Source organism: Misgurnus anguillicaudatus, chromosome 12 (genome assembly GCF_027580225.2).
Source record: "Misgurnus anguillicaudatus chromosome 12, ASM2758022v2, whole genome shotgun sequence".
Classification (NCBI taxonomy): Eukaryota; Metazoa; Chordata; class Actinopteri; order Cypriniformes; family Cobitidae; genus Misgurnus; species Misgurnus anguillicaudatus.
In genome coordinates, this window is record NC_073348.2 from 34,839,371 (window position 1) to 34,862,921 (window position 23,551).

The 23,551-nt window shown below is 36.9% G+C and overlaps 3 protein-coding genes across 4 annotated transcripts; 1 reads left to right on the forward strand and 2 right to left on the reverse strand.

The window, feature by feature from the left end:
- The first annotated feature begins 2,759 nt into the window (after positions 1-2,759).
- mipepb (mitochondrial intermediate peptidase b) lies at positions 2,760-13,901 on the forward strand. 2 transcript variants are annotated; one of them, XM_055207861.2, is made up of 20 exons: positions 2,760-3,062; positions 3,284-3,457; positions 3,700-3,788; positions 4,238-4,324; positions 4,446-4,509; positions 4,610-4,792; positions 6,728-6,884; positions 6,972-7,020; positions 7,104-7,164; positions 7,257-7,309; positions 7,385-7,538; positions 7,658-7,735; positions 8,188-8,392; positions 11,532-11,641; positions 12,248-12,322; positions 12,413-12,529; positions 12,611-12,732; positions 13,001-13,074; positions 13,150-13,273; positions 13,353-13,901. In XM_055207861.2, exons 1-19 carry the CDS (start codon positions 2,925-2,927, stop codon positions 13,230-13,232), a joined length of 2,073 nt encoding a protein of 690 aa, XP_055063836.2. In that variant the 5' UTR covers positions 2,760-2,924; the 3' UTR covers positions 13,233-13,273; positions 13,353-13,901. The 2 variants fall into 2 exon arrangements, with proteins under 2 accessions (XP_055063836.2, XP_055063834.2); XM_055207859.2 differs by lacking the exon at positions 13,353-13,901 and having other exon boundaries at positions 13,150-13,325.
- A 2,177-nt stretch (positions 13,902-16,078) lies between these two features.
- rps25 (ribosomal protein S25) lies at positions 16,079-17,315 on the reverse strand. Its single transcript, XM_055207858.2, has 5 exons — positions 17,193-17,315; positions 16,783-16,875; positions 16,459-16,642; positions 16,219-16,317; positions 16,079-16,127 (listed from the first exon to the last, which is right to left on the reverse strand). The coding sequence occupies exons 1-4, from the start codon at positions 17,193-17,195 to the stop codon at positions 16,223-16,225; spliced, it is 375 nt and encodes a 124-aa protein (XP_055063833.1). The 5' UTR covers positions 17,196-17,315; the 3' UTR covers positions 16,079-16,127; positions 16,219-16,222.
- Positions 17,316-17,858: 543 nt separating this feature from the next.
- slc37a4b (solute carrier family 37 member 4b) lies at positions 17,859-23,440 on the reverse strand. The gene is made up of 11 exons (XM_055207857.2): positions 23,290-23,440; positions 22,482-22,624; positions 22,237-22,394; positions 21,908-22,140; positions 19,716-19,965; positions 19,450-19,605; positions 19,293-19,378; positions 19,104-19,217; positions 18,908-18,973; positions 18,692-18,830; positions 17,859-18,613 (listed from the first exon to the last, which is right to left on the reverse strand). The coding sequence occupies exons 3-11, from the start codon at positions 22,382-22,384 to the stop codon at positions 18,447-18,449; spliced, it is 1,359 nt and encodes a 452-aa protein (XP_055063832.2). The 5' UTR covers positions 22,385-22,394; positions 22,482-22,624; positions 23,290-23,440; the 3' UTR covers positions 17,859-18,446.
- Positions 23,441-23,551: the final 111 nt, after the last annotated feature.

Below are 23,551 nucleotides of genomic sequence, written 5' to 3' on the forward strand. Positions count from 1 at the left end.
CTAAAGAATATAACTTCAACTGTGTTTTGCCGAAAGAATATAACTTCAACTGTGTTTGGCCGAAATAATATAACTTCAACTGTGTTCGACCGAAATAATATAACTTCAACTGTGTTTGGCCAAAAGAATATAACTTCAACTGTGTTTGGCCGAAATAATATAACTTCAACTGTGTTCGACCGAAATAATATAACTTCAACTGTGTTCGGCCGAAAGAATATAACTTCAACTGTGTTCGGCCGAAAGAATATAACTTCAACTGTGTTCGACCGAAATAATATAACTTCAACTGTGTTCGGCCGAAATAATATAACTTCAACTGTGTTCGGCCGAAAGAATATAACTTCAACTGTGTTCGGCCGAAAGAATATAACTTCAACTGTGTTCGGCCAAAAGAATATAACTTCAACTGTGTTCGGCCGAAAGAATATAACTTCAACTGTGTTCGGCTAAAAGAAGGCACTGGCAATTTATACAAAAAGCACCCAGCGACTGACCAGCCAAATTCAATGCGCACCAAAAGTGCTAGTGTAAAAACACCCTTAAAATAGGGGCACTATCCAATGCCATTATAAAGCTAAATAGAGCCAGGATATTATTTAATATAACTTCAACTTTGTTTGGCTAGAAGAAGGCACTAGCTATTTACTTTAAGTGCAAAAAGTGTTAGATTATATTTATATTATTTATATTATTAGTTATAAGAATATAACTTCAACTGTGTTTGGCCGAAAGAATATAACTTCAACTGTGTTTGGCTGAAACATTGGTTGTACACTCATTATTGCGGTGCCTTGTGGGGTTGAATTAGTGCCCTCATTACCTAATGTCCACTATGATTTCAGACACCAATAAAAATGTCTGTTCCTTTATGTACTATGCACTATTTTAGAGGGATATTTTACACACAGCTTACACTTCGCAAGGCTGTGCATTTGACCGTGCACATACAAAACAAACTATACTTCAGGCTTTAGTCGTGTCACTTTGTTCACAGCCGATTTCGGGGGGTGATCTCTAATCCAGAACATAACCTGCCCTGGAGCAGGTTAGCCGTGTAGCATACGTTATGGCAATGAACAAAAGCTGAGCTGAGCTACAACCAAGGATTGGCACAAACTAGCCAACTAAACTGGCTTCATGATATAGGCCCCAAGTAATTTAATTTGTTTGGCTACTACTGTATGTAGTTTCCCATATTGATGTGTCATTATTATTGTGAGTTCTGTGCCTAAAACTTTCATATTTGTAGTCGTGTCTTGTTTGTCTGGAAGATGAATATCATATAAAAAATACCACAGAAAACAGCTGTGTATCAGTAAATCAGAGATGAGGCAGATGAATCACAAACAGCACCTGTCAACACAGGAACTGACAACAACAAAAGTTACCAGAAGAAAAAAGAGAAACTCTGCCTAATAAGATAAATGGTTAAGGAGCCGTTAAAACACACCACGAATGAACCTATGGTGTGAACTAAGCAATGATACTTAAATGTGACCTTTACCGCCACCCAAACCTTCTCTTTAATGTTTTCTCCAGCTCTAAATGTAATTAGAAATGTTTGACAGAAGAGTTCTTGTTTTTAATCTTACCCACTTTAGCTTGGGGCAATAAGGAGTGTCTGTTTTTGTGTTTGATTCCAGATGTGTGGGATTGCAAGGTTGGCTATCTTCCCTTAGGCTTGGATCATAAAAATGATGTGGAAAAATACAAATAACACTATTATGTCATCACAGAGATGTAGGAATTTGTCAGTCCTTATTGGGGTTATTAAAATCTTTCACAAATTAGTTGTTTATTAAATGACTTTTAATGACTTCGAAATATGTTAACAAAATGTATTTTTCCTCAATAAACTTATAATTTTATATTTTATACATTCTTATACATTTTATACTTATACATATTATAAAAACCTTTATATTTTGACCAGGAAAATATATTTTTGCCGTATGGGTTATAAAATTAGAAATGTATTTGTTGCCCCTGAAATACATTTTGAAATAAAATATGAAGGTTAAAACAATATATATATTCAAATTCAAAAATATATTTATTTAAGCTTAACTTTCTACAAAACTTTTTTAGCATATTTTTGGCCAGAGAGAAAAAAAAAAAAAAAAATATATATATATATATATATATATATATTGCCTTATGAGGGGTTCTTGTGATACTTAGAAATTAGTAAGTTGTTATACTGTTGTATGACATAATATGAAATTAGACTGTTACCTCACAAACACATCAATAACAAAGTTTAATCTCCGTGTGAAACATTTTTATGACTGTATTATTAAAAAGCAATTGTATGAAAACCTTTTTATTTTTATTATAGAACAAGAACATTGCAAACATATAAAGATGATCACAATGTGCTTATTATTAAATTTAAAACAGCTCCAAATTGATCAAATCAAAGGAAGAATAAAAAACAACAACAACATTGGGATATTTTACAATAAATCAATAAAAGAAAAGGTTTCAAAAATGTTATACATTCGTTTTGCTTTTTTGGTATGTAGACCTTTTGTCCTTTACTTACTCTGCGCTTTACGTCACAGACTATTTTACACAACAGTGACACAGTTTCGTCGCGGTACGTCCAAATAAAATAAAAAACATATAGTATATAAATATTTACATTAAATGTAACAGTCAATATAAATGTTATATTTAAATTAAATGTATTGTATGATGTTGTTGTTGTTTGTTTATGCTTTCTTGTTTTAATTTTTTATAATCGAAAGTGCTTAAGCGAAACTGTAGAGGAAGGTCTGGCAGGTTCAGGCGCGCCTTACGAGATTATTATTGTTTGCATAACACTACTCAAGAGCCAGCACTGTCTTACAAGTGTGTCACCGTAGTGAGCAGATTAAGTTGAATAATGTGAAGGTAAAGTAGGGATTTGGATTACGGTAATGCGGTGCGCGTGGCTCGTGCTGCTGCGCTCAGACGCGTTCTTCACGCGCGTCAAGAGACGCGTCAACACATGGTCAGCTGTTGGTGCGGCTTTTAATGTCCAGCACCGACGAGTGGATTACTTGCAGAAAAATGTGGTATGAATTATATAATATATACAAAATTATAATCTTTGTATAATTCAGTTAATAGTTGGATATTTAGTTCACTTTATCCAAGTTATATAAATAAATACATACTTATTTTGTTATTAATAAAACGTTTATTTATGCATAATTATATTAAATAAATAAATATAATCAACAATTGTATTTTTTCTTTCTTAATAATCTATATGTTTCTGTTTTTCTTCTCTCAGGGTCTGTTTGGAGTCCAGGAGCTCAGCAGTCCTACTGGTTTTCAGGTGGCCCAGCGTAAGGCTCTCAGGGAAGCTGAATTTCTGGTCCACAGAGCCTGCACGCATCCTCCTGGTGCCGTCACCGTGGAAACGTTTGACCAGCTTTCTGACAGCTTGTGTAAAGTTGCCGACCTGGTAAGTTCAGCATCATCCACTGTTTTAGAGTTAGAAGTGTCATAGTCAAACCCTTCTTTGTGGATCGCAAGCCAAAAAAGTTTAGCTTTTATTCAAGAGTTGTGATGGTATGAGGTTTCTTCAAGGTTCAAGTTTGTGTTTATTTATATAGCACGTTTAAACACAGCAACCAGGGCTGACCAAAGTGCTGAACAATATAGACAATAAAAGAAAAACAGAAATAAAAAGGTATTTCGTTGCAGGCAGATTTCGTCAAAGTGGCTCACCCAAATGCTGCGTTCCGTGAGGCAGCGGAAAGAACATGCGTTGATATCGGGACAGAAGTGGAAAAGTAGGTATCAGATCTTCATTCCGGCTTTACTGTTAAAGGTGCAGTGTGTAAATTTTAGCGGCATCTAGTGGTGAGGTTGCAAATTACAACCAACAGCTCAGTCCACTGCTTACCCCTCACTTTTGAAACACATAGAGAGGCTACGGTAGCCGCCATCGAACAAACATTTCATCGTCGGAGAAAACTTATTAAAAAAAGTTGTCCGTTAAGGGCTTCTGTAGAAACATGGCGGCCCAAAATGGCGACTTCCATGTAAGGGGACCCTCGATGTATGTAGATAAAAACGTGTCATTCTAAGGTAATAAACACATAATGGTTCATTATGAAAGGCCTAATAATATAGTTTTGAATAGTATTTTTGCATTTCTGTCAAGAGATCCTTCTAAAAATTACACACTGCACCTTTAGATGTTATTATTATTAATTGTTTTTGTGTACTTGTGTTTTAGACTCAATACAAATGTTGATTTGTGTCAGAGCCTGAAAAATTTGTTGGAAAATGAGGCAGTTTTGGGCACTCTGGATCCGGAAACAAGGCAGGTGCAGGATGTCTTGCATACTTTTTTAAATCATTCAAATCCTACTAAAATGATTTAAACAACAGTGTGTCATTGCACATTATCATAACAGAATCTATATGTTGTGATGGTGTCTTAGGAGAGTTGCGGAGCTCTTCATGTTTGACTTTGAAATCAGTGGGATACATTTGGATGAATCCAAGGTTTGTTAGAGCAATCAAACTTTCTTTTACACAAAACAAACCTTCTCATAATGTAGTTTTATTAAAATTACATTCATATTTGATCAATGTTTTTTTGCAGAGGAAAAAAGCTGTTGCACTTAACGTGAAGCTGCTGGATCTTTGCTATGAATTTCTGAACGACTCTCAGGTCCCAAACGCCATAGAGAAGCAGTGTCTACCAGAACACATCCGTCACTGTTTCTCCATAGATGGGAACCGCGTTCAGATCGGCGGGTTGCATGCAGAGTCTCCTAATGAGTTGGTGCGTGTATCAAGTCTGTTCTGATAGGTCATAGGGGTCAATTGAAATTGAGATTTACACATCATCTTCAATAAATTAGCTTTTCATTGATGATTGGTTTGTTAGGATAGGACAATATTTTTATATATATTTGGCCGAGATACAACTATTTGAAAACTGTGATCTAAGGGCCAGATGTACTAAACAGGGGAAAATTAGCACGAGAGCGCAATTCCAAAAAAGCGCAGATGGGAGTGGTAATATTTACTATAATGGCGCAAAATAATCAACACAGGTGCCATTTCCATAATCACCAACGCTATCTATTAAGAGCAGCACACATTAGTTCAGGGTTGCAAATAAGCAGAGCTGATGAGGTGCGGGTGATCTACTAACGCCTGATTCGCTTGGGTTTAGCACCACAGCCATCTCAGCTGAAAATTTGTGTTGTGAAATCCCAGCTAAGAAGCCAAAGGACACTGAAAAGAGGACAAAAAGTTAACTGTATTTTATTTCCTTCAGCAAATAAAAATGGCTTGGCAAACAATATTTTTAAATAATAGGCTATGTTCCTCTAGCCTTCCAAATAAACTGTTACTTGTTAAAAAATTATAAAATTACAGGTTAAAAAATGTGCAAAATGATTTAACGCATGCTTTTTTTCAGATAAATTTCTACTGCGCGTCTTAAGTATATCCAGACAGTGGTTGTTTAAAACCAAAATGATAGTTTGCAAAAATGAAGAGTGCAAAAAATCTAAATATTAAGCCAATCGCCTTTAAAGTTGTCCAAATGAATCCCTTAGCAACACATATTACTAACGATAAATATTTTGATATATTTGGGTGATTCTCACGAAAACTTGGTTTTAAAAATGTCAAGCATGAAAATGTAAAAATTGCTTAAATTGACTTTTTTTTCCCACCAGACATTGAAAAACAAAGTCTGGAGTAAATGGGAACATTAATTTAAAAACTTTTACTTATCATTTAACACTTTTTGTAACATAATTTTAAAAAAATTTCCTAAAAAATCTCATTACCGCAACAGTCAGAAAACATCAACACTGACATATTTTCAAAATGACATGACAAACCTGAAAGAACATAATTTGGAGATTCTGCACATGCATTTAAAATCAAAGTATTATGCTTCTATTAATTAAATTAACATTTAATAAGCATCTGTTGCGGTAATGATAATCAAAATGTCGTGTAAGCATTCTGACAAGACAATATTTCAAATTAACTGTAAAAAAATGATCTTACCTGGTAGCCATCTTGAAGTAACTGGTCCATGTGCTTGGTCACTCAAAATCAAACTTTATTAAAATTCTGTATGTGTGCTTAAACTGTTCTCAAAAAGTGTTGCGGAGGATGAGAACATCAGGCATGGACACATCATTTTCCTAATTTTTCTTCATTATTATTATACATGAATATTCAGTAAATATTTTTTCTGTCATCTAAAGTAGTCTAGCAAAACATCCATTTATATTTTTTATCTTAATATTTTTGTGTTAATTTGATTAAATTACAACATAACGCATGTTCAAACACAGCCGGACACATTGCGGTAATGAGAATTTCAGCAGAAAATGAGATACAATTTCCAATTATATATTCTTATGTTGAAATCACACATTGTGCAAGGTAGAACACAATATTGTGTTAATTCTGATGCTTTTTAATGTTACTATATTACACATTTTAAAGCTAAAATCATAAGTGCCGTGATGTTTCAATGGTTTCGTGAGAATCACCCATTTAATGAATTTTGTCATAAAAATGTCTAATTTTGACCCATACAATGTTTTGCTTGCTGTGCTACTTATGACTGGTTTTGTGGTCCATGTTCACATATATGCATTTCGGCCCTTTAAGGGGTCGGCACTTGATGTCCAAAATATAGTTAAGTTGAAATTAAGTATGTATTTCATTTTTGCCTCTCTGGTAGGTTCGGGAAGCTGCGTATAAAATCTTTCTGTACCCCAACGCTAGTCTTCTGCGTTGTCTGGATGAGCTCTTGGCTTGTAGACATGAGCTGGCAACATTAGTAGGCTATGAGTCATTTGCACACAGATCTTTAAAGGGAACAATGGCTAAAACTCCAGGTAAGCACCATCTGCTTGTCTGCGGTTCGCATAACATCATCTGCAGATAAAGGAGCCATAAAAAACAAACCTTTTTATATTTTTTAGAGACTGTGATGAAGTTTTTGACGCTGCTCACGGAGAAACTCTCCGACATGTATGTTTAACACACTCGAGTTTGTTTCCAAATCGAAACATTTAATGTTTTAATAACGTTCACTCATTTCCTTTATAATTCAGGACATCAACGGATTTCAAGATGATGAGGGAGATGAAGAAGAAAACACACTCGGCAAACCATGTAAATGTTTATTTTGTGCACCTAGTTTGATGTTGTTTTATTATTCGTTACACTAAGAAGTCGGAATGCATCATTTATTTTTTTATGCTCAGCAAGTGATGCCGTGGGATCACGCGTACCTCAGTGGAGCCATACGGACAGAAAAGTATGCATTTCTTATATGCAACTCTCTAAATAATCGCATCTTTACCTTCATACGCCTGTGCTGATGTGTCTGCAGGTTCAATGTTGATTCCAGCATTTACAGCCCGTATTTCTCTCTTGGTGCTTGCATGGAAGGTCTCAACCATCTCTTCACACAACTTCTTGGTGTCTCTTTCCAAACAGAGGAGCCGAAGATGGGAGAAGTGTGGAGCGAAGACATTAGAAAGCTGGTTAGCTAATTCACTTTTTGCCTTTGTCTGGTTTTCGAAATGAATTTTTTCTGGATTACCCAAAGTTGAATATACGTAGATGGGCACGTGTCTTGACTGTTCTTTTGTCTCGCAAACAGGCTGTAGTGCACGAAACAGAGGGACTGCTGGGATATATATACTGTGATTTCTTCCGAAGACCTGATAAACCTCATCAGGTAAAGCTTACTGATTTGGGTTTACACCCTTCGCCCCTGTGTTCTGCATTAAAGGGATGTTGAACACAAAAGAAGATATTTTGATAAATGATTGTGGGGACACAGTTGATGGTACCCATTGTCTTTCGTAGTATTTTTTCTACTGTGGAAGTCAATGGGTACCAAAAACTGTGAAGTTAGCATCATTTATCTTCTTTGGTGTTCAACAGAATAAAGAAACAGAAAATGAGTCCTGCTGGTAGATTTTGAACCTCTTCAACAGTAAATTTTAAGTAAGGCTTATATATTGGTTTACATTTCAGTTACGTATTTGGCAGACATTTTTATCCAATGTGACTTAAAGTGCATAAATTGTTGTTCCTTGGGAATCAAACCCATGCCCTTTGCAATGCCAGCACAATGTTCTACCAGTTGAGCTACAGGAAAACTAGTGTATGTGTCCTGTATGGCAGGATTGTCATTTTACCATCCGTGGTGGACGGTTGAGAAAAGACGGTGATTATCAGCTTCCTGTTGTGGTGCTGATGTTGAGTCTGCCTCCACCCAGCACGGTAACCCCATCGCTGCTCACTCCTGCCATGGTGGAGAATCTCTTCCATGAGATGGGACACGCCATGCACTCCATGTTAGGCCGAACACGATATCAGCACGTCACAGGTCAGGATTCATTATGCAAATTTATACTACGGGTATGTTGAATGCTTGAATCCTATTAGCTGATGAACGTTCTGAGGTGTGCAATTATTTTATGGGAAACGCACAGCGAGTGTAGTTCCAGGCAGCTCTCTTGACTGCATTACAGTTCCATATCACTTCGCATAGTTAACTGTAATAACGGACTAACAAAAACAACATGACAGACGATTTTCCAAGGCAATAACAGCGCTTTTCTATTAATTCAACGGCCCGTCGTCAATTATTCCTTACATATAATATGAGCTGGAAAATGTACAAGTGGGTGATTCTCACGAAAACTTGGTTTTAAAAATGTCAAGCATGAAAATGTAAAAATTGCTTAAATTTACTTTTTTTCCCACCAGACATTGAAAAACAAAGTCTGGAGTAAATGGGAACATTAATTTAAAAACTTTTACTTATCATTTAACAGTTTTTGTAACATCATTTTAAAAATTTCTCCTAAAAAATCTCATTACCGCAACAATCAGAAAACATCAACACTGACATATTTTCAAAATGACATGACAAACCTGAAAGAACATAATTTGGAGATTCTGCACATGCATTTAAAATCAAAGTATTATGCTTCTATTAATTAAATTAACATTTAATAAGCATCTGTTGCGGTAATGATAATCAAAATGTTGTGTAAGCATTCTGACAAGACAATATTTCAAATTAACTGTAAAAAATGATCTTACCTGGTAGCCATCTTGAAGTAACTGGTCCATGTGCTTGTTCACTCAAAATCAAACTTTATTAAAATTCTGTATGTGTGCTTAAACTGTTCTCAAAAAGTGTTGCGGAGGATGAGAACATCAGGCATGGACACATCATTTTCCTAATTTTTCTTCATTATTTTTATACATGAATATTCAGTAAATATTTTTTCTGTCATCTAAAGTAGTCTAGCAAAACATCCATTTATTTTTTTTCTTAATATTTTTGTGTTAATTTGATTAAATTACAACATAACGCATGTTCAAACAGCCGGACACATTGCGGTAATGAGAATTTCAGCAGAAAATGAGATAAAATTTCCAATTATAAATTCTTCAGTTTCAGTTTCAGTTTCATTTATTTAAGCAGGGACAATGCACAAAATTAACATTAACCTTGTACAAGAACAAGGAGAGATGCCTTGTGCCAGGTTGTAGCACAAGTGCTATTTTCCGCCTGTAGTCCCTTGGCAGGTCAATAACACAATAATATAAAATTCCATATAAATAAAAAACATTTAAATATAAAATTTACATCACAATCACTCTTAATTTACAATGAATACTTTCATGTTCTCAATGTACCCCCCCTCCAAAAATTAATCCCACCCAAACACAAATTATACAATAAATCCTTACCTATCCCAATTTCAATCACACACAAACACACACACACATCACAAGTGTGTACAGTTTTGTTGTGACAGTAACCAAGCTTTTATCAAACCCGAGAAGATGAATGGATTTGTAGAAGTAATAAGGTGTGTGGGGAGAGTATTCCACTGAGTTGTAGCCACAAAAGAAAAAGATGACTTACCAAAAGAAGTTCTACGATTGGGAATATTGCACTCTCCTCTAGTGGCTGATCGAGTAGCTCTTTTCTTTTCTGAGTTAAGTGCAATACTTTTTTTTAGTGGAGGAGCGACACCATTATGAATTATTTTAAAAAGTAGACAAACATTTGAATACATTATTAAATTTTCAAAACTTAAGATATTATATTTAGTCATTATTTTACAGTGGTGATATTGACGTGTTTTTTTATCATGGATCTTAAGGGCTGTTTTATATAACGTTTCAAGTGGTCTCAATGCTGTCTTACTTGCTTGAGACCAAGTTGTCATACAATACAAAAAGTGCGGAACAATCATTGCATTTAAATAAGTGGTTGATGCCTCAATAGTAAGAGAGTTTCTTATATGTCTGAAATTAAAAAGATTAAATTTAAGTGTATTACTCAATTTTTTTACATGTTTTTTAAAAGTAAGAGTTGAGTCCAGGATAACACCCAGATATTTAAATTGGTCCACATTTTTAATTATATGCCCATTTGCTAAGACCTCAGGGCATTCTTTAAGTTTACATCTATTTTTAAAAAACATGGTTACAGTCTTTTCAATATTCAAAGTGAGACATGAGCTATGTAACCATTCCACAACCTTATGCATTACATTCGTTAATTTTAAAGCAACCTCTGTAGCATTCTTCCCATGAGTGTACAGCACGGTATCATCTGCATACATCACCAAATCAATATCATTACATACTAATGGAAGGTCATTTATATATATACAAAAAAGCAGTGGCCCTAAAATCGACCCTTGCGGGGTCGATTTTCTTATGTTGAAATCACACATTGTGCAAGGTAGAACACAGGTGCAAGGTGTTAATTCTGATGCTTTTTAATGTTACTATATTACACATTTTAAAGCTAAAATCATTAGTGCCGTGGTGTTTCAATGGTTTCGTGAGAATCACCCAAGTAGATTATTCATCATTTTGCAACTGTATCCTCTTCAGGATGATACAAGACCTCTTCTTTGTTGTTTGTTTTAACATTAATAATCAGCTAAGTATACATTATCTTTACTTATACAAACACATATGTGACCCTGGACCACAAAACCAGTCATAAGTCGCATGGTTATATTAGTAGCTGTAGCTAATTATACATTGTATTGGACAAGACAATGTATGACAAAAATCACTAGGATTTTAGGTAAAGATCTTGTACCTTAAAGATATTTAGTAAATATCCTACCATAAATATATCAAAAATGTATTTATCATTAGTAATATGTGTTGCTAAGGACTTCATTTGGACAACTTTAAAGGCTATTTTCTCAATATTTAGATTTTTTTGCACCCTAGGATTCCAGATTTTAGTTTAGTTGTATCTCTGCCATATACTGTCCTATGATAGTATATTTTCTAACAAAGCATACATTAAAAATTATCGAACATTTATTTCCTTATTCAGATGATGTATTAAAAAAAATTGACCTTTATGACTGGTTTTGTGGTCAAGGGTCACACACATATACATATATCTTTGACATATGAGGTTGTTTTACAGTTCAAATAACTGACAAGAATTGTGTTATGGATTTCTTATACAGGAACCAGGTGCTCCACAGACTTTGCTGAAGTTCCTTCTGTCCTCATGGAGTATTTCGCATCAGATTATCGAGTTGTGAGACAGTTCGCTCGACATTATCAGACTGGGGAGGTGAGTGATGTGTTTGACTTTACCTGCTTCAGGAATCACTGTATTTGTATCTATTTGTGTTGACTTAAAGGGATAGTTCACCCAAACATGAAAATAATGTCATTAATGACTCACCATCATGTCGTTCCAAACTCATAAGACCTTTCATCTTTGGAACCCAGTTTAAGATGTTTTAGATTTAGTCTGAGAGCTTGTTGACCCTTCATTGAAAATGTATGTACGGTATACTGTCAATGTCCAGAAAGTTCATAAAAACATCATCAAAGTAGTCCATGTGACATCAGTGGGTCAGTTAGAATTACAAATAAACAACATATTTCTGATCAACAATTAAACCTGATACCAACTGTACCATAACTTTTAAGCTAATAAAACCTTTCTCCAGGTCTTTTTGACTACTGAGCATGCGCACAGGTTGGCACCTCACGTGACTCTATACAGAGCTCCTCCCTCAGAAAATCATTATATCTTTATTGATTCATTATTGGTTATTTAACTGGAAGACAAGACTTCCCGCACCTTCCATTGCATTGTAATAGGAGTGCTCAATCTCGTAATATCCAATATTTTTGCTTAACATCCGCCTTTGTGCTCTCTTCCCTTTAGCCCCTCCCAGAGAGCCTTGTGTCCCGTTTGTGCGAGTCTAAAAAGGTCTGCAGTGCTGCTGACACTCAGCTACAGGTACAAAAACAAAAGCAAACTTGAATGAAGAATTACTTTGCTGGGAATTAATGAATAAGGTGAACATTTATCCATGTGTGGTTTTTACAGATTTTCTATGCAGCATTAGATCAGGTTTATCATGGCAAGCCGCAGTACAGAACAACCACTGACATCCTCAGAGAAATGCAGGAGAGATTTTACGGCTTACCATACGTTCCTGACACTGTAAGTATCTGTGCATTTATTTTATTAACTACACTGCTGAAATGTAAGGCATCTGTATTTGTTTTCTAATGATGTATGTAGGCCTGGCAGCTAAGATTCAGTCATCTGGTTGGTTATGGTGCTAAATATTACTCCTACCTCATGTCCAGAGCCGTGGCTTCTATGGTGTGGAGGCAATGCTTTTTACAGGATCCCTTTAACAGGTATGCAATGCATTCTTACATTTCTGTATATAAGCACTTTTCTTGTCCCTGCATATATGAAATAATTTTATAGGATACACTCCCATGTAGTGAAAACCTAAATCTACTTGGATGTAGATTTCTTTTATGTAGTGTTTTATTATAGTTTAGGGTACATCTAATCTCCCATGTATAATCTTTATATGCATGATGGTGCCTAAATATAATGTTAAAACTCAACTGTGTATATAGTTGCATAGGCTAATAGTTTTAACTGCATCTACTGCAGAGTTATGGGGGAACGTTACCGCAGGGAGATGCTTGCTCATGGAGGTAGCAAAGAGCCTATGCTGATGGTCCAAGGTAAAAAAAAACTACTTCCCTCCAGATTTGTCAATATAATTTTATTATTCACATTATTATTTTTTACCTCCACAGGAATGCTCCAGAAAACTCCTACTATTGAAGACTTTGTTGATGCACTTGTGGTGGATATTGCAAATTTCAAAACGCAAAATTAAGAACGTCACAAACCCCATCGTTAGTTCTTCAGCCTTAAACGGTATCATCTCACATCCTTTTAAACCACATTAAAGTATGACATGAAAACCTGATGTAGTGATCATTTTTATTTTGTGTAGACTAGAGCTCAAGTCGTATCCTAATGGTTAGAGAGTTGGATGTGTAACCTAAAGGTCACCAGTTCGAGTCTCACGGCCAGAAGGTTGACTTAGGTGCCCTTGAGCAAGGCAAGTTTCCACCAATTGCTGCACTGATAACTGCCCACTGCTCCTGGTGTGTGCGTTTTCATGACTCACCGGGATGGGTTGAATGCAGAGGTCACATTTCTAGTATAGAAAATGTTCCCATTTTATCAAATGTCCAAGTGTGTACATGATAATAATGTACTTGTATAATATAACTCTGCAGTCGGTGTTTCTCAGAATGAAATGCTACATTCAGATGTGTTTAAAGATGACATGTTCCTCTAATTGTGACTCTGTCTGTGAAAACTTGTGTGGCTAGAAGGGATACAGCTACAGCCAAAATCTCACCAGACAAGCACTATTTTCATCGTAATCTCACCCCCAAACCAAACATTTCACTGGATTTTTTCCAGAAGAACCGCTGTTTTATCCTAATCCTAAACCCAACATCTAGTAAGATCCCAGCTAGTAATCTTTTGTGATTTATGGTTTTCTACATTAAATCATCATTTACTCACTCATGTTGTATGAATTTATTTTTTTCTGATGAACACAAAAGATGATATTTTGAGAAATTATGGTAAACACACAGCAGTAAGTGACCATAGACTTCCATAGTAGGAATAAAAAAATATGATGGAATTTAATGGGTAGTGTCAACTGTGTGCTAACCATCATTTATCAAAAAAATTTCTTAGTCATTTATCACAATACTTCCAAAATATATTTTTCCTACTATGGAAGTCAATGGTCACTTACTGCTGTGAGTTTACCATCATTCCTCCAAATATCTTAGGATGAGTAAATGATGACAAAATTTTCATTTTAAAGTGAACTATCCCTTTAATTATTACAGATTATGAGACTTAAATCACAATTGTTCAGTAACATTAAGTTAAATCCCTTGTTTCCAAACATTTAGGGGCGGTTTCCCGGTCACGGATTAGACTAGTCCTAGACATAAACACTTTTAAGAGCTCTCCAAACTGAAAACAACTTGCACTTATATAACTTAAAATACATCAGTGCCCTTTGTTGTACCTCAAAATGCACGCAAGTAATATTTTTAGAAAGGCATGTTTGTTAAAACTAGTTATATTTCCTAATTAAACTAAGGCCTAGTCCTGGATTAAGATAATCCTGGTCCGGGAAACCGCCCCTTAAAGTACTACAAACCCATCTTAATGGCCAGATGTATATTGTTGCAAATTTGCATAAAGTGATTTTAAATTGGCGCGCGTCAAAAACAAACCAATCATTTTAGCCTTTTAAAGCAGACAGACGGCAATGTCTTGGGCTTTAACCCATTAACTGGTTCTGTCCCGTGAGCGAGACACCTAAATTTACTTCAATATTTTTCATGTAAATGTTAATCTATCACAACAAACTATAATTGTTGGAAAGGTCAAAGAATGTAGTTTTCATATTTCAAAACCTTTTAGCAGTAATAATGCAGTAAATGTAACTTATTCATTTGTGACAAGAGTATGCAGCAGACCTCACAGCTAACCAACACAAACTCTTTTTTTTTGTTGATAATTGTATGTATTAAAAAATACTATTGCATTTATTACAAATATATGGAAACTGATATAAAAAATATATTTTCACCTCCAGACACTTCCATTATCTTTTTTTTTTAAAGAGTCTTCTTTAAAACAAGACCAAAATTAGGCTTCTAGACCAAAAAATGCCATAAATGTAAACTGATATAAAAAACGTATAATTTTTTTTTAAAGTGTCTTTAAAACAAGACCAAAATTAGGTTTCTAGACCAAAATGCCATAAATGTAAACTGATATAAAAAATATATTTTCACCTCCAGACACTTCCATAATCTTTTTTAAAAGAGTCTTTTTTAAAACAAGACCAAAATTAGGCTTCCAGACAAAAAATGCCATAAATATATATTTTTATATCAGTTTACATTCATGGCATTTTTTGTCTAGAGGCCTAATTTTGATCTTGTTTTAAAGACGACTCTTTTAAAAAAGATTATGGAAGTGTCTGGAGGTGAAAATTAGTTTTTTTATATCAGTTTACATTTTCACCTACAGACACTTCCATAATCTTTTTTAAAAGAGTCTTCTTTAAAACAAGACCAAAATTAGGCTTCCAGACAAAAAATGCCATAAATGTAAACTGATAAAAAATATATAATTTTTTTAAAGCGTCTTTAAAACAAGACCAGAATTAGGTTTCTAGACCAAAAAAATGCCAGAGTTATATTCATTTGAAGGTGTACATCACCTTTTTACCACCCCCCAACTCAAAAACGGCTGCGCCAGTTAAAGGGATAGTTCACCTAAAATGAAAATTCTGTCATTTTCTCACCAAATCAATCATGAGCCCCATTCACTTACATAGGAGAAAATAATACTATGGAAGTAAATGGGGCTCATGAACAGTTTGGTTACAAACATTCCTCAAAATATCTTCATGTTCATAAGAATAATGTATACAGGTTTGAAACAACATGAGTAAATGACAATTTTTATTCTTGGGTGAACTATCCCATTAAAAAGATTTCTTGCACCCCCTTTACAATTCTGTAAAATCATATGACAAAAGGAAACCCGATTATAACCAAAATGTATGTATATTGTATTATTATTTTGATCAGATCAAACACTTAAAAAAAGCACACACAAAATTCCATTTTGTTGTTTATTTACCTATACAAAAACATAACTCAAGCCAGGGTGGAATCTGAAAAAAAAATATGAATAAAAGCATTAGATGGAGGAGAGGATAAAATTAGTAGTCAATTACATTATAAAGCAGTTAAGTTGATAATCACCATGTTATGCCTCTTTCTCTGGAGCCACCTCATCTGTGCCCTTGGTGTTTCTGGTGTAGATCACCTGAGCTCTGTGCTTGGACACGAGCTTGATCAGACCTAACAATGATAAAAACAAACATCACTATCACAACTGCCGTTTACCAATTGTGCCAATATTAATGTGATACAGCCAAAAGTCACGTCCATTGCACATGCAAAAAAAAGTAAATTTTACTTCTAAAGTTATCTGATCATCACCTTTGCCCAGCAACTCCTGGAGGGCAGCTCTGGCAAGTGAGCCCCTGACTTTCAGCCTCTCAGATACCACAGCGGGTGTTATGAGTTTGTAATTGGGTACTTCTTTGTACAGTTTGTCGTAAGTGGCCTTGTCGAAGAGGACCAGGTTATTCAGCTTGTCCCTCACTTTTCCTTTGGACCACTTCTTCTCAGAAGCAAAAAGGCAAATTTGACAACTTGCACGCAATCGCATCAAGCCACCACACACGTAAAATAACTTAAAACACATCTGACACGGCCATCCCGTGTGTTTTCAACTATTAAATGTAAACTGTTATATTTTACCTTCTTCTTAGCTTTGCCTCCTGACTTGTTGACGGGATCCTTGTCCTTTTTGGACTTGCCCGCGTCCTTCTTCTGCTTGCTATCCTTGGGCGGCTGGATACAAGACAGATTTCAGAGATTTACAAACATAATTCATATAAAACGCACAAACACGAGCTAATATATTGCTATGAACACGAATCGTCAGCGCGTGTCACTGCGGTGAGCGTGTGCTCGGGCCTCGCGCACAATGTGCTTACGGCACAGCTACGATTGAAGCTAAATAATCACACATAACCGCTAATTTGGCTTTCGTGAGTTATATATTGTTTTTTCTTATGCTTTCAAACATCTGATACATGCTCTTATAGCGCATCAGGAATAGGGAAAAAGTGATATTTTTAAAGGTATAAAGTCGCTCGAGCACTCACCATGCTGAGGCGTTGCGAGCTGCGGAAGAGAAAGGAAGTCGCGCACGCGCAACGTCCGCTTTGTCAGAGTGCGTCTCTCTGGGTGCAGCGCGCGGTGCCTGTGTAAGCGTAGCTCTCGGGCGCCCTCTGCAGTATCGGAGCAAACGCAAAACGACCAAAATTCACGGCTTTTCAAACTTTATTTATGAATATAATTAAACTAATAAACAGCTAGTGATATTCTTAATAAAATAAGAATGTGTTTTATTTGTGTACACAACACATCTTTAGTTTTCCCTCAATAAAACAATTGGCACAAATGTTTAAATGGTGTTTGAATTTCAATTTAACATATTGTTTTAACATATTTTGACATATTGTTTATGTTAGGACACAGTATCAGCCAAATGTTCCTCTTTGCATTATAAAAATTACCAAAGTCCAGCATAGTACATAAGTACAGGTCTGCCACAAAACCAGAACTGTTTTTATTATAATTTATGTGCACAATTTTACTATTTTTAAATGTCCTTAGTGCCAGCTTTTCTTTTACTGGTGTTGTGTGCATATCGGCTGAATTTTACAAAATATGCTTAAGCTCCCAAACTTCCAAGCCTATTCTTTATTATAACAGACAGTCGTATGGAAAATGACTTATCTTTTGATACAAATAAACAAGAGATGTAATATAATTTCATTAAGTTTTAATATATACTACATTTGTACACCTTTATACATCATGAAGAATAATGCTGGTTGCATGATATTGTGTTGATAGGGTGAATACAAATTTTTACAGTTTTTGTGAAACAATTTGTTCACTAGATGATTTACAATTTAGCAACTAATCAGACAAACATAAGTTGTCAGTCGAAGTAAACTCTAATTTAAACTTTCTAATATGTAACAACATTTATGTCAAATAATAAGTTAATACACACTTAGCAAACACTCAAAAAATCTGTAAACATTTATGTAAATTATTTTTAAATTCATGTTTTGTTCTTTTAAAAGATGTACCATGATGGAGCCACATTTATAGATGAATTGCATAAATGTGCTGTTATTGCTTCTTAACTTTCCCCAAGGAAAATCCTGAAAAATACTATAATGTAATACTCTATGTACTGAGTGTGATTTTTTTTCAAAATTCAAATAGACTAAATGAACAATAGTAACACTCACATTAAAATTGAACAGTTCTTTAGTGGTAAAAGTCCCTTGTTGGCTGAGTGCCTTCACATTGGCTCTCTAAATGGTTTAATGACAATAGTGTTAGTCCATCTTTTTAGGCACATGCCCCATTTTCGTGCGCATGTTGCGCACAAAGAAGAAGCAAACTGTTGTTGCAGCACAGGCGATCTCTGCTACCCAGAATGCCGTGTCCCAGCTGTAGCGTTTGGCGATGGTGCTGAATGGCAAGCCAGCAATAAATGCACCAACTAAAAAAAAACAACACCACACGGTTCAAAACAGAAAATATGGCCACAGTAAGTATTTTAGCAAGAAACTTTCTTTACCGTTTGCCATGAGAGCTACGATGGCATGAGATGTCCCACAGAAATTGGAGGGGGCGCTCTCACTCGCTATCACTCCAAACAAGGCAATTGGTCCATATGAGGAAAATCCAAACGCAGCACCAAGAATCAAAATCCAGAGCTTTACAAGAAAGAAACATTGCTGTATTAGATACGACATTTAAAGGCAGATTTTTGTGACTTGTTGGAGCTCTGTACCTCTTTCTCCGACACACCAGTGAGAAGTGAAACAGGGTGAAGAGCCAAAGCCCACAGTGGTGCCACCTAAAAAAAATCACACTTACTATTTAACTAATGCAAGTCTATAAACATCAGTAATAAATGGGTGCAGCATGCTCATACATGCAAAGTTCAGAATACTGAAACCAAGATTTTCTGACTTCTTGTTTATTACCTCTGGGTCTTCTGGTGTTATGGTGACCCGGAAGAGGTACATGGAGACGGCCATGCCTCCCATCATCATCAGGAGGAGCGCATGGCGAGGATTCCCGTGGGTACCCAGCCCTTGCTGTACAAATCCACAGAGATATCTCCAGTATAATAAATGTTTAAGGGCAATGAAAACTGTCTCTTATTTACCCACCTTTGCAACAGCCCTGTCAGACAGATAACCGGCTCCAATGCTGCCAAAAAACCCACCGACTTCCAATGCGCTCATGTACGAACTGCCTGCAGAAAATACGCACAATAGCATCCTCACATAGGCCAATGAAAAGATACAATAAAGGTACCAAACTCACCCATCACAGCAGTTTGGCCTTTCTCCTGCATAAGGAAGAGCTGACCCCAGTCAGTGCAGGCGATCTTTACCCCAAACACGACCAGGTAGCCCGCAGACAGCACCCAGAGGTAAGGAGACAGCAGGAACTCTTTTAAGGTACTTTCATCATTAGGGCCTGAAAAGGGGGCGGAGACTAAATAGACTCACAGGAGCAGTAGCCAATAATGAATGAAAACTGATATGGATAACATATTCAAAGAACTTTATTCCAACAAAGGCCCTTACCTCCCTTCTTCCCTTTGCCCTTAGCTCCAGGTTCAATGTTGGGCAGCCCAACATCACTGGGTTCGTTTTTCACCAGCAGAAGACACACGACTGCAACGCTCATGCAGATGACCCCTGACATGGACATGATGATTCTCCAGTCATAGTACTGAACCAACACCGTAGTGATGATGGGTCCTAAACTACCTGCCATGTTCATACTGCAGCACAGGACGGACCACCACGTCCCAAACTGAGAAGGTTCAAACCACTACGAATCAAAAACATCTGAATTAAACCACTGTATGGATAACATCTTTACTGTCAATGAAACTGTGGAAAATGATAAATGCAGCTGTTTTCATGAAATGGCTTTGAATTTGTTTTGTACTTTCAACAATTGTGATTGCATCAATTTTTGTAACCTCAGCTATATTTTTGAGACAAATGTTCCCTGGAAGGCCTGATGAAGAACTTAAACAATTAAAGGGGGAACATGCATTATATATAAAAATTTAAAAGTGTTTCGAAGTTGGTGTAGCACTGATAATATCCCCTTAAATTAGATCTCGGTGTATCATATAGGCCGCATTTACACTGCCTGTTTGAAGTGACTCGATTGCGATTTTGTTTTTTCTCAAGTGGCACAAATCGGATATGACCCACAGACATGTAAGCAGAAAAAGCGCATAGATTCCGATGTTCTCCGGTCCTGTCCACAATGGCACACTCAGGACTTATGGACTTCCTCAGAGGCCACACCCTAATGACATCATGCAGTGCAGACCCCAGGGACCCCTGACGCAAGTCCACGAGGGCACCCCGGAGTCGCATTCCGGGACAGACCCAAGCGCCACACCAGAAACAGGAAGAGAAGTTGCCCATCAGTGTGAACTCCTTCCTTCCGTCATCTGATTGGTCTAATGGCTTTTCGCAAGGAGTTCTGGGTTGGTAAAGTGAGGGAAGCCTGTTGCAGTGCGGGCTTCGCCAAAGACCGCATCAAAGATGCAAAGGGGCGCTGATGAGCATACTTCGGAGCATAAAAATTACAGATGGGACGCCCTGCGGACTCGTAGACTGGGCGAGCGGGCGCGGTTTGGGGCCATGAGACCGAAAGTCCATTTGGGACAGGGCGAAATAAATTGGATAAATTGTGGAAATAAATTGGATGTGAATCGGATACATGCATTCGTCTCTGCAATGTTAGCGGACAGATCGGACATTCTGAGGTCTTGTCCCAAATGGTGCACTTCATGTGGACGTTTGGTCTCGTGGCCTTAAATTGCGCATGCTCGCTTAGTCTACTAGTCTGTAGGGTGTCCCATTTGTCATTTTTACACTCCGAAGTGTGCTCATCAGCACCCCCTTGGCACCCTTGATGCGGTCTACGTACTGCAGCAGGCTTCGCGCACTTTCCCAGCCAAGAAGTCTTTGCGAAAGAGCAATCAGACCAATCAGACGACGGAAGGGAGGAGTTCACACTGATGGGCAACTTTTCTTTCTATTTCCGGCGTAACGCTCGAGTCTGTCCCAAAATACGACTCTGGTGCACCCTCTTGGACTTGCGTCAAGGGTCCCTAAGGTCTGCACTACATGATGTCATCAAAATGTGGACTCTGAGGAGGTCCACAATTCCAGAGTGTGCCATTTGGGACAGGGCCTCAGATGTCAAGACGTGTCGTGCGTCATAAAAAATGTGATGCTGCTGGCAAATGACGTCAACTGACACATGACTCTTCTTTGCAGCGAAATGGAAGAAGAAGTTTCGTGACATTTTACTTCCTGTGTGGTTTAAGCTGTTCTGGGTCAATATGTCTACCTTGAATTCTTTTGCTAAGTGTTTAGTGTAAATGCAGATATCGGATACAAGGTGCTTTTTAAAAGATGATGTAAGCGGGTCGTCAAAAAAATCGGATACAGGGAACAAATCGGAATTGGGCATCAAGATTTGCAGTGTAAATCCAGCCATAATGTTCCCGGTTTGACATCCAAATCATGTGACTGTAATCAGGCTATGCATCTTGACCATCAGCTGTTAAAATTCCAAACTATTCCTGTCACGGTGCCAACACTGGGAGACAGGTGCATGCTGATAGCTTTTAAAAGCAAAGGGTCACACACACTTCCCACGTTCACAAAAGAGACTGACTTCAGGCTCAGTCTGTACCGGCAACCCCTTCCATTTGAAATCAACACACACTATTCAATCTTACCTTCCGAAGCACTTTTCCACACGGCGGCCAGCCGAAACCCTGACCGAATCCATTAATGAACCACAACACGGTAAACATCATCACAGTAGAGGACCAGGAGAATAAGATGTTTATGACGCCCACAATGAAAAGCCCGATGGAGAAGAGCCATCGTGCGCTGATCCGGTCTGAAAGCACGCCGCTGATAAACTTACTGATAGCGTAGGCGAGAGTCTGACTGCTGATGATCAAACCTGCATCACGGGAAACAAAGGAAAACAAACCGGAGTAAAAAAGACACTACGCAATTCTGGAAATGCAAAACCTAAAAATGTACAACACGCACTCACCAAGCTCTTCCTTATCCAGCTCTATCTCATCCATCACCGATGGCATCAGAAAGGAGAAAGTCTTTCGGTTGAAGTAATACAGCATGTAGCCAACAAACATTGAGATGAATATAACAGTGCGGTAATATCCATAACCGGCTGTACCCATGATTGCAGTACTGAGATGATGAGTATGAAAAAATAAAAATGTATGCCAAAAAAATTGCTTGGTGCTTCTAATAAACCTTTTGCAGATTAAGCATCACCCTTTCAAAGTTTGCTCCAAAGATATGATTCATTTCATTTCGTATGACTTTAAAAGTGGATATGTTTTGTGCTCCTCCACAAGTTCCTCAAAGCTTCATGGACTTCAAGTCTGTCTCTCTTCATCCAGTATTTGCCGCTACACCTGTTAAAACAGATTGCATCTAAAATCACTATGCATCCAAATACATCTCAAACAGACAGCTCTAAAACCTCATGCATCCATCTAAATGCTGAAAGGTTGCCCGGGTGGCCATGACACATCTAAAGGAGCTTTGGGCAGTAGTATGAACGTGAAACATGATGCAGAAATCATCTATTAAGGGAATGCCTCTTGCAAGACTTCCAAGGACAAAAATAGCTTGGCTCTGATGCGTGCACGCTTTAAAATACACGTGAGCACATACACTCCTATGCATAAAGATTGAAACCAGGATTGCTGCGTAAATCAAAGCTTTACAACATGTAATGTGTGGTTAAAGAGATGTCTTTGGCCGGTGATCGCTTCTGGGGCAGGTGCATCATCTTGCTCTTATTATATTGCGTGAATGACCTCGTGAACAACAACAAACTTACGTAAAAACTTTAATGTACTTGATTAAAGAAATAACTGCGCGGTGACGTCACTTCATCAGAATCACCAAATGCAATAATAACACCGATTCTGACCTCTAATAACACACGCATGGTGTGTACTATAGTACGATCGATACTAAACATATCACTTACACACAATACGTATCATAATTTTCTACAAATATTTTGTTTAGCCAGTTTCAATAATAACGATTGGGGAATAATAAAATGTACCTTCAACTGTCCGGGCACTCGTTCAGAATTCATGCCGTTGCTGGAACGCCTACCTTCCTCTATCTCTTCTCTTATTGGCTGTAGATCTGTCATTGTAAAGCGGTAGGCGGGCTCTGTCTTTGGCTCGCGGACGTATCTTATCTTTTATCTGTAATAACATTTTAATCTGGAAAGATAATTTTATAAATGCTGATTTGACAAATGAGGCACTTGTTTTGGTGAGTAATTGGAGTTTATGTTTTAATGATTGTATAAATAATTT

What these genes read in the sequence shown, in the direction of transcription:
- mipepb (XM_055207861.2), top strand. Translation starts at nt 2,925, where the DNA reads ATGCGGTGCGCGTGGCTCGTGCTGCTGCGCTCAGACGCGTTCTTCACG. An exon ending in ACTCTGGATCCGGAAACAAG is followed by an intron (nt 4,325 to 4,445) that starts GCAGGTGCAGGA and finishes ATGGTGTCTTAG; the next exon opens with GAGAGTTGCGGAGCTCTTCA. An exon ending in GACATTATCAGACTGGGGAG is followed by an intron (nt 11,642 to 12,247) that starts GTGAGTGATGTG and finishes TCTTCCCTTTAG; the next exon opens with CCCCTCCCAGAGAGCCTTGT.
- rps25 (XM_055207858.2), bottom strand. An exon ending in GAGGCAAAGCTAAGAAGAAG is followed by an intron (nt 16,643 to 16,782) that starts GTAAAATATAAC and finishes GCTTCTGAGAAG; the next exon opens with AAGTGGTCCAAAGGAAAAGT. An exon ending in CCAGGAGTTGCTGGGCAAAG is followed by an intron (nt 16,318 to 16,458) that starts GTGATGATCAGA and finishes TATCATTGTTAG; the next exon opens with GTCTGATCAAGCTCGTGTCC.
- slc37a4b (XM_055207857.2), bottom strand. Translation starts at nt 22,384, where the DNA reads ATGGGTACAGCCGGTTATGGATATTACCGCACTGTTATATTCATCTCA. An exon ending in GGGCAAAGGGAAGAAGGGAG is followed by an intron (nt 19,606 to 19,715) that starts GTAAGGGCCTTT and finishes CCCCCTTTTCAG; the next exon opens with GCCCTAATGATGAAAGTACC. An exon ending in CTGGTGTGTCGGAGAAAGAG is followed by an intron (nt 18,831 to 18,907) that starts GTACAGAGCTCC and finishes TTTCTTGTAAAG; the next exon opens with CTCTGGATTTTGATTCTTGG.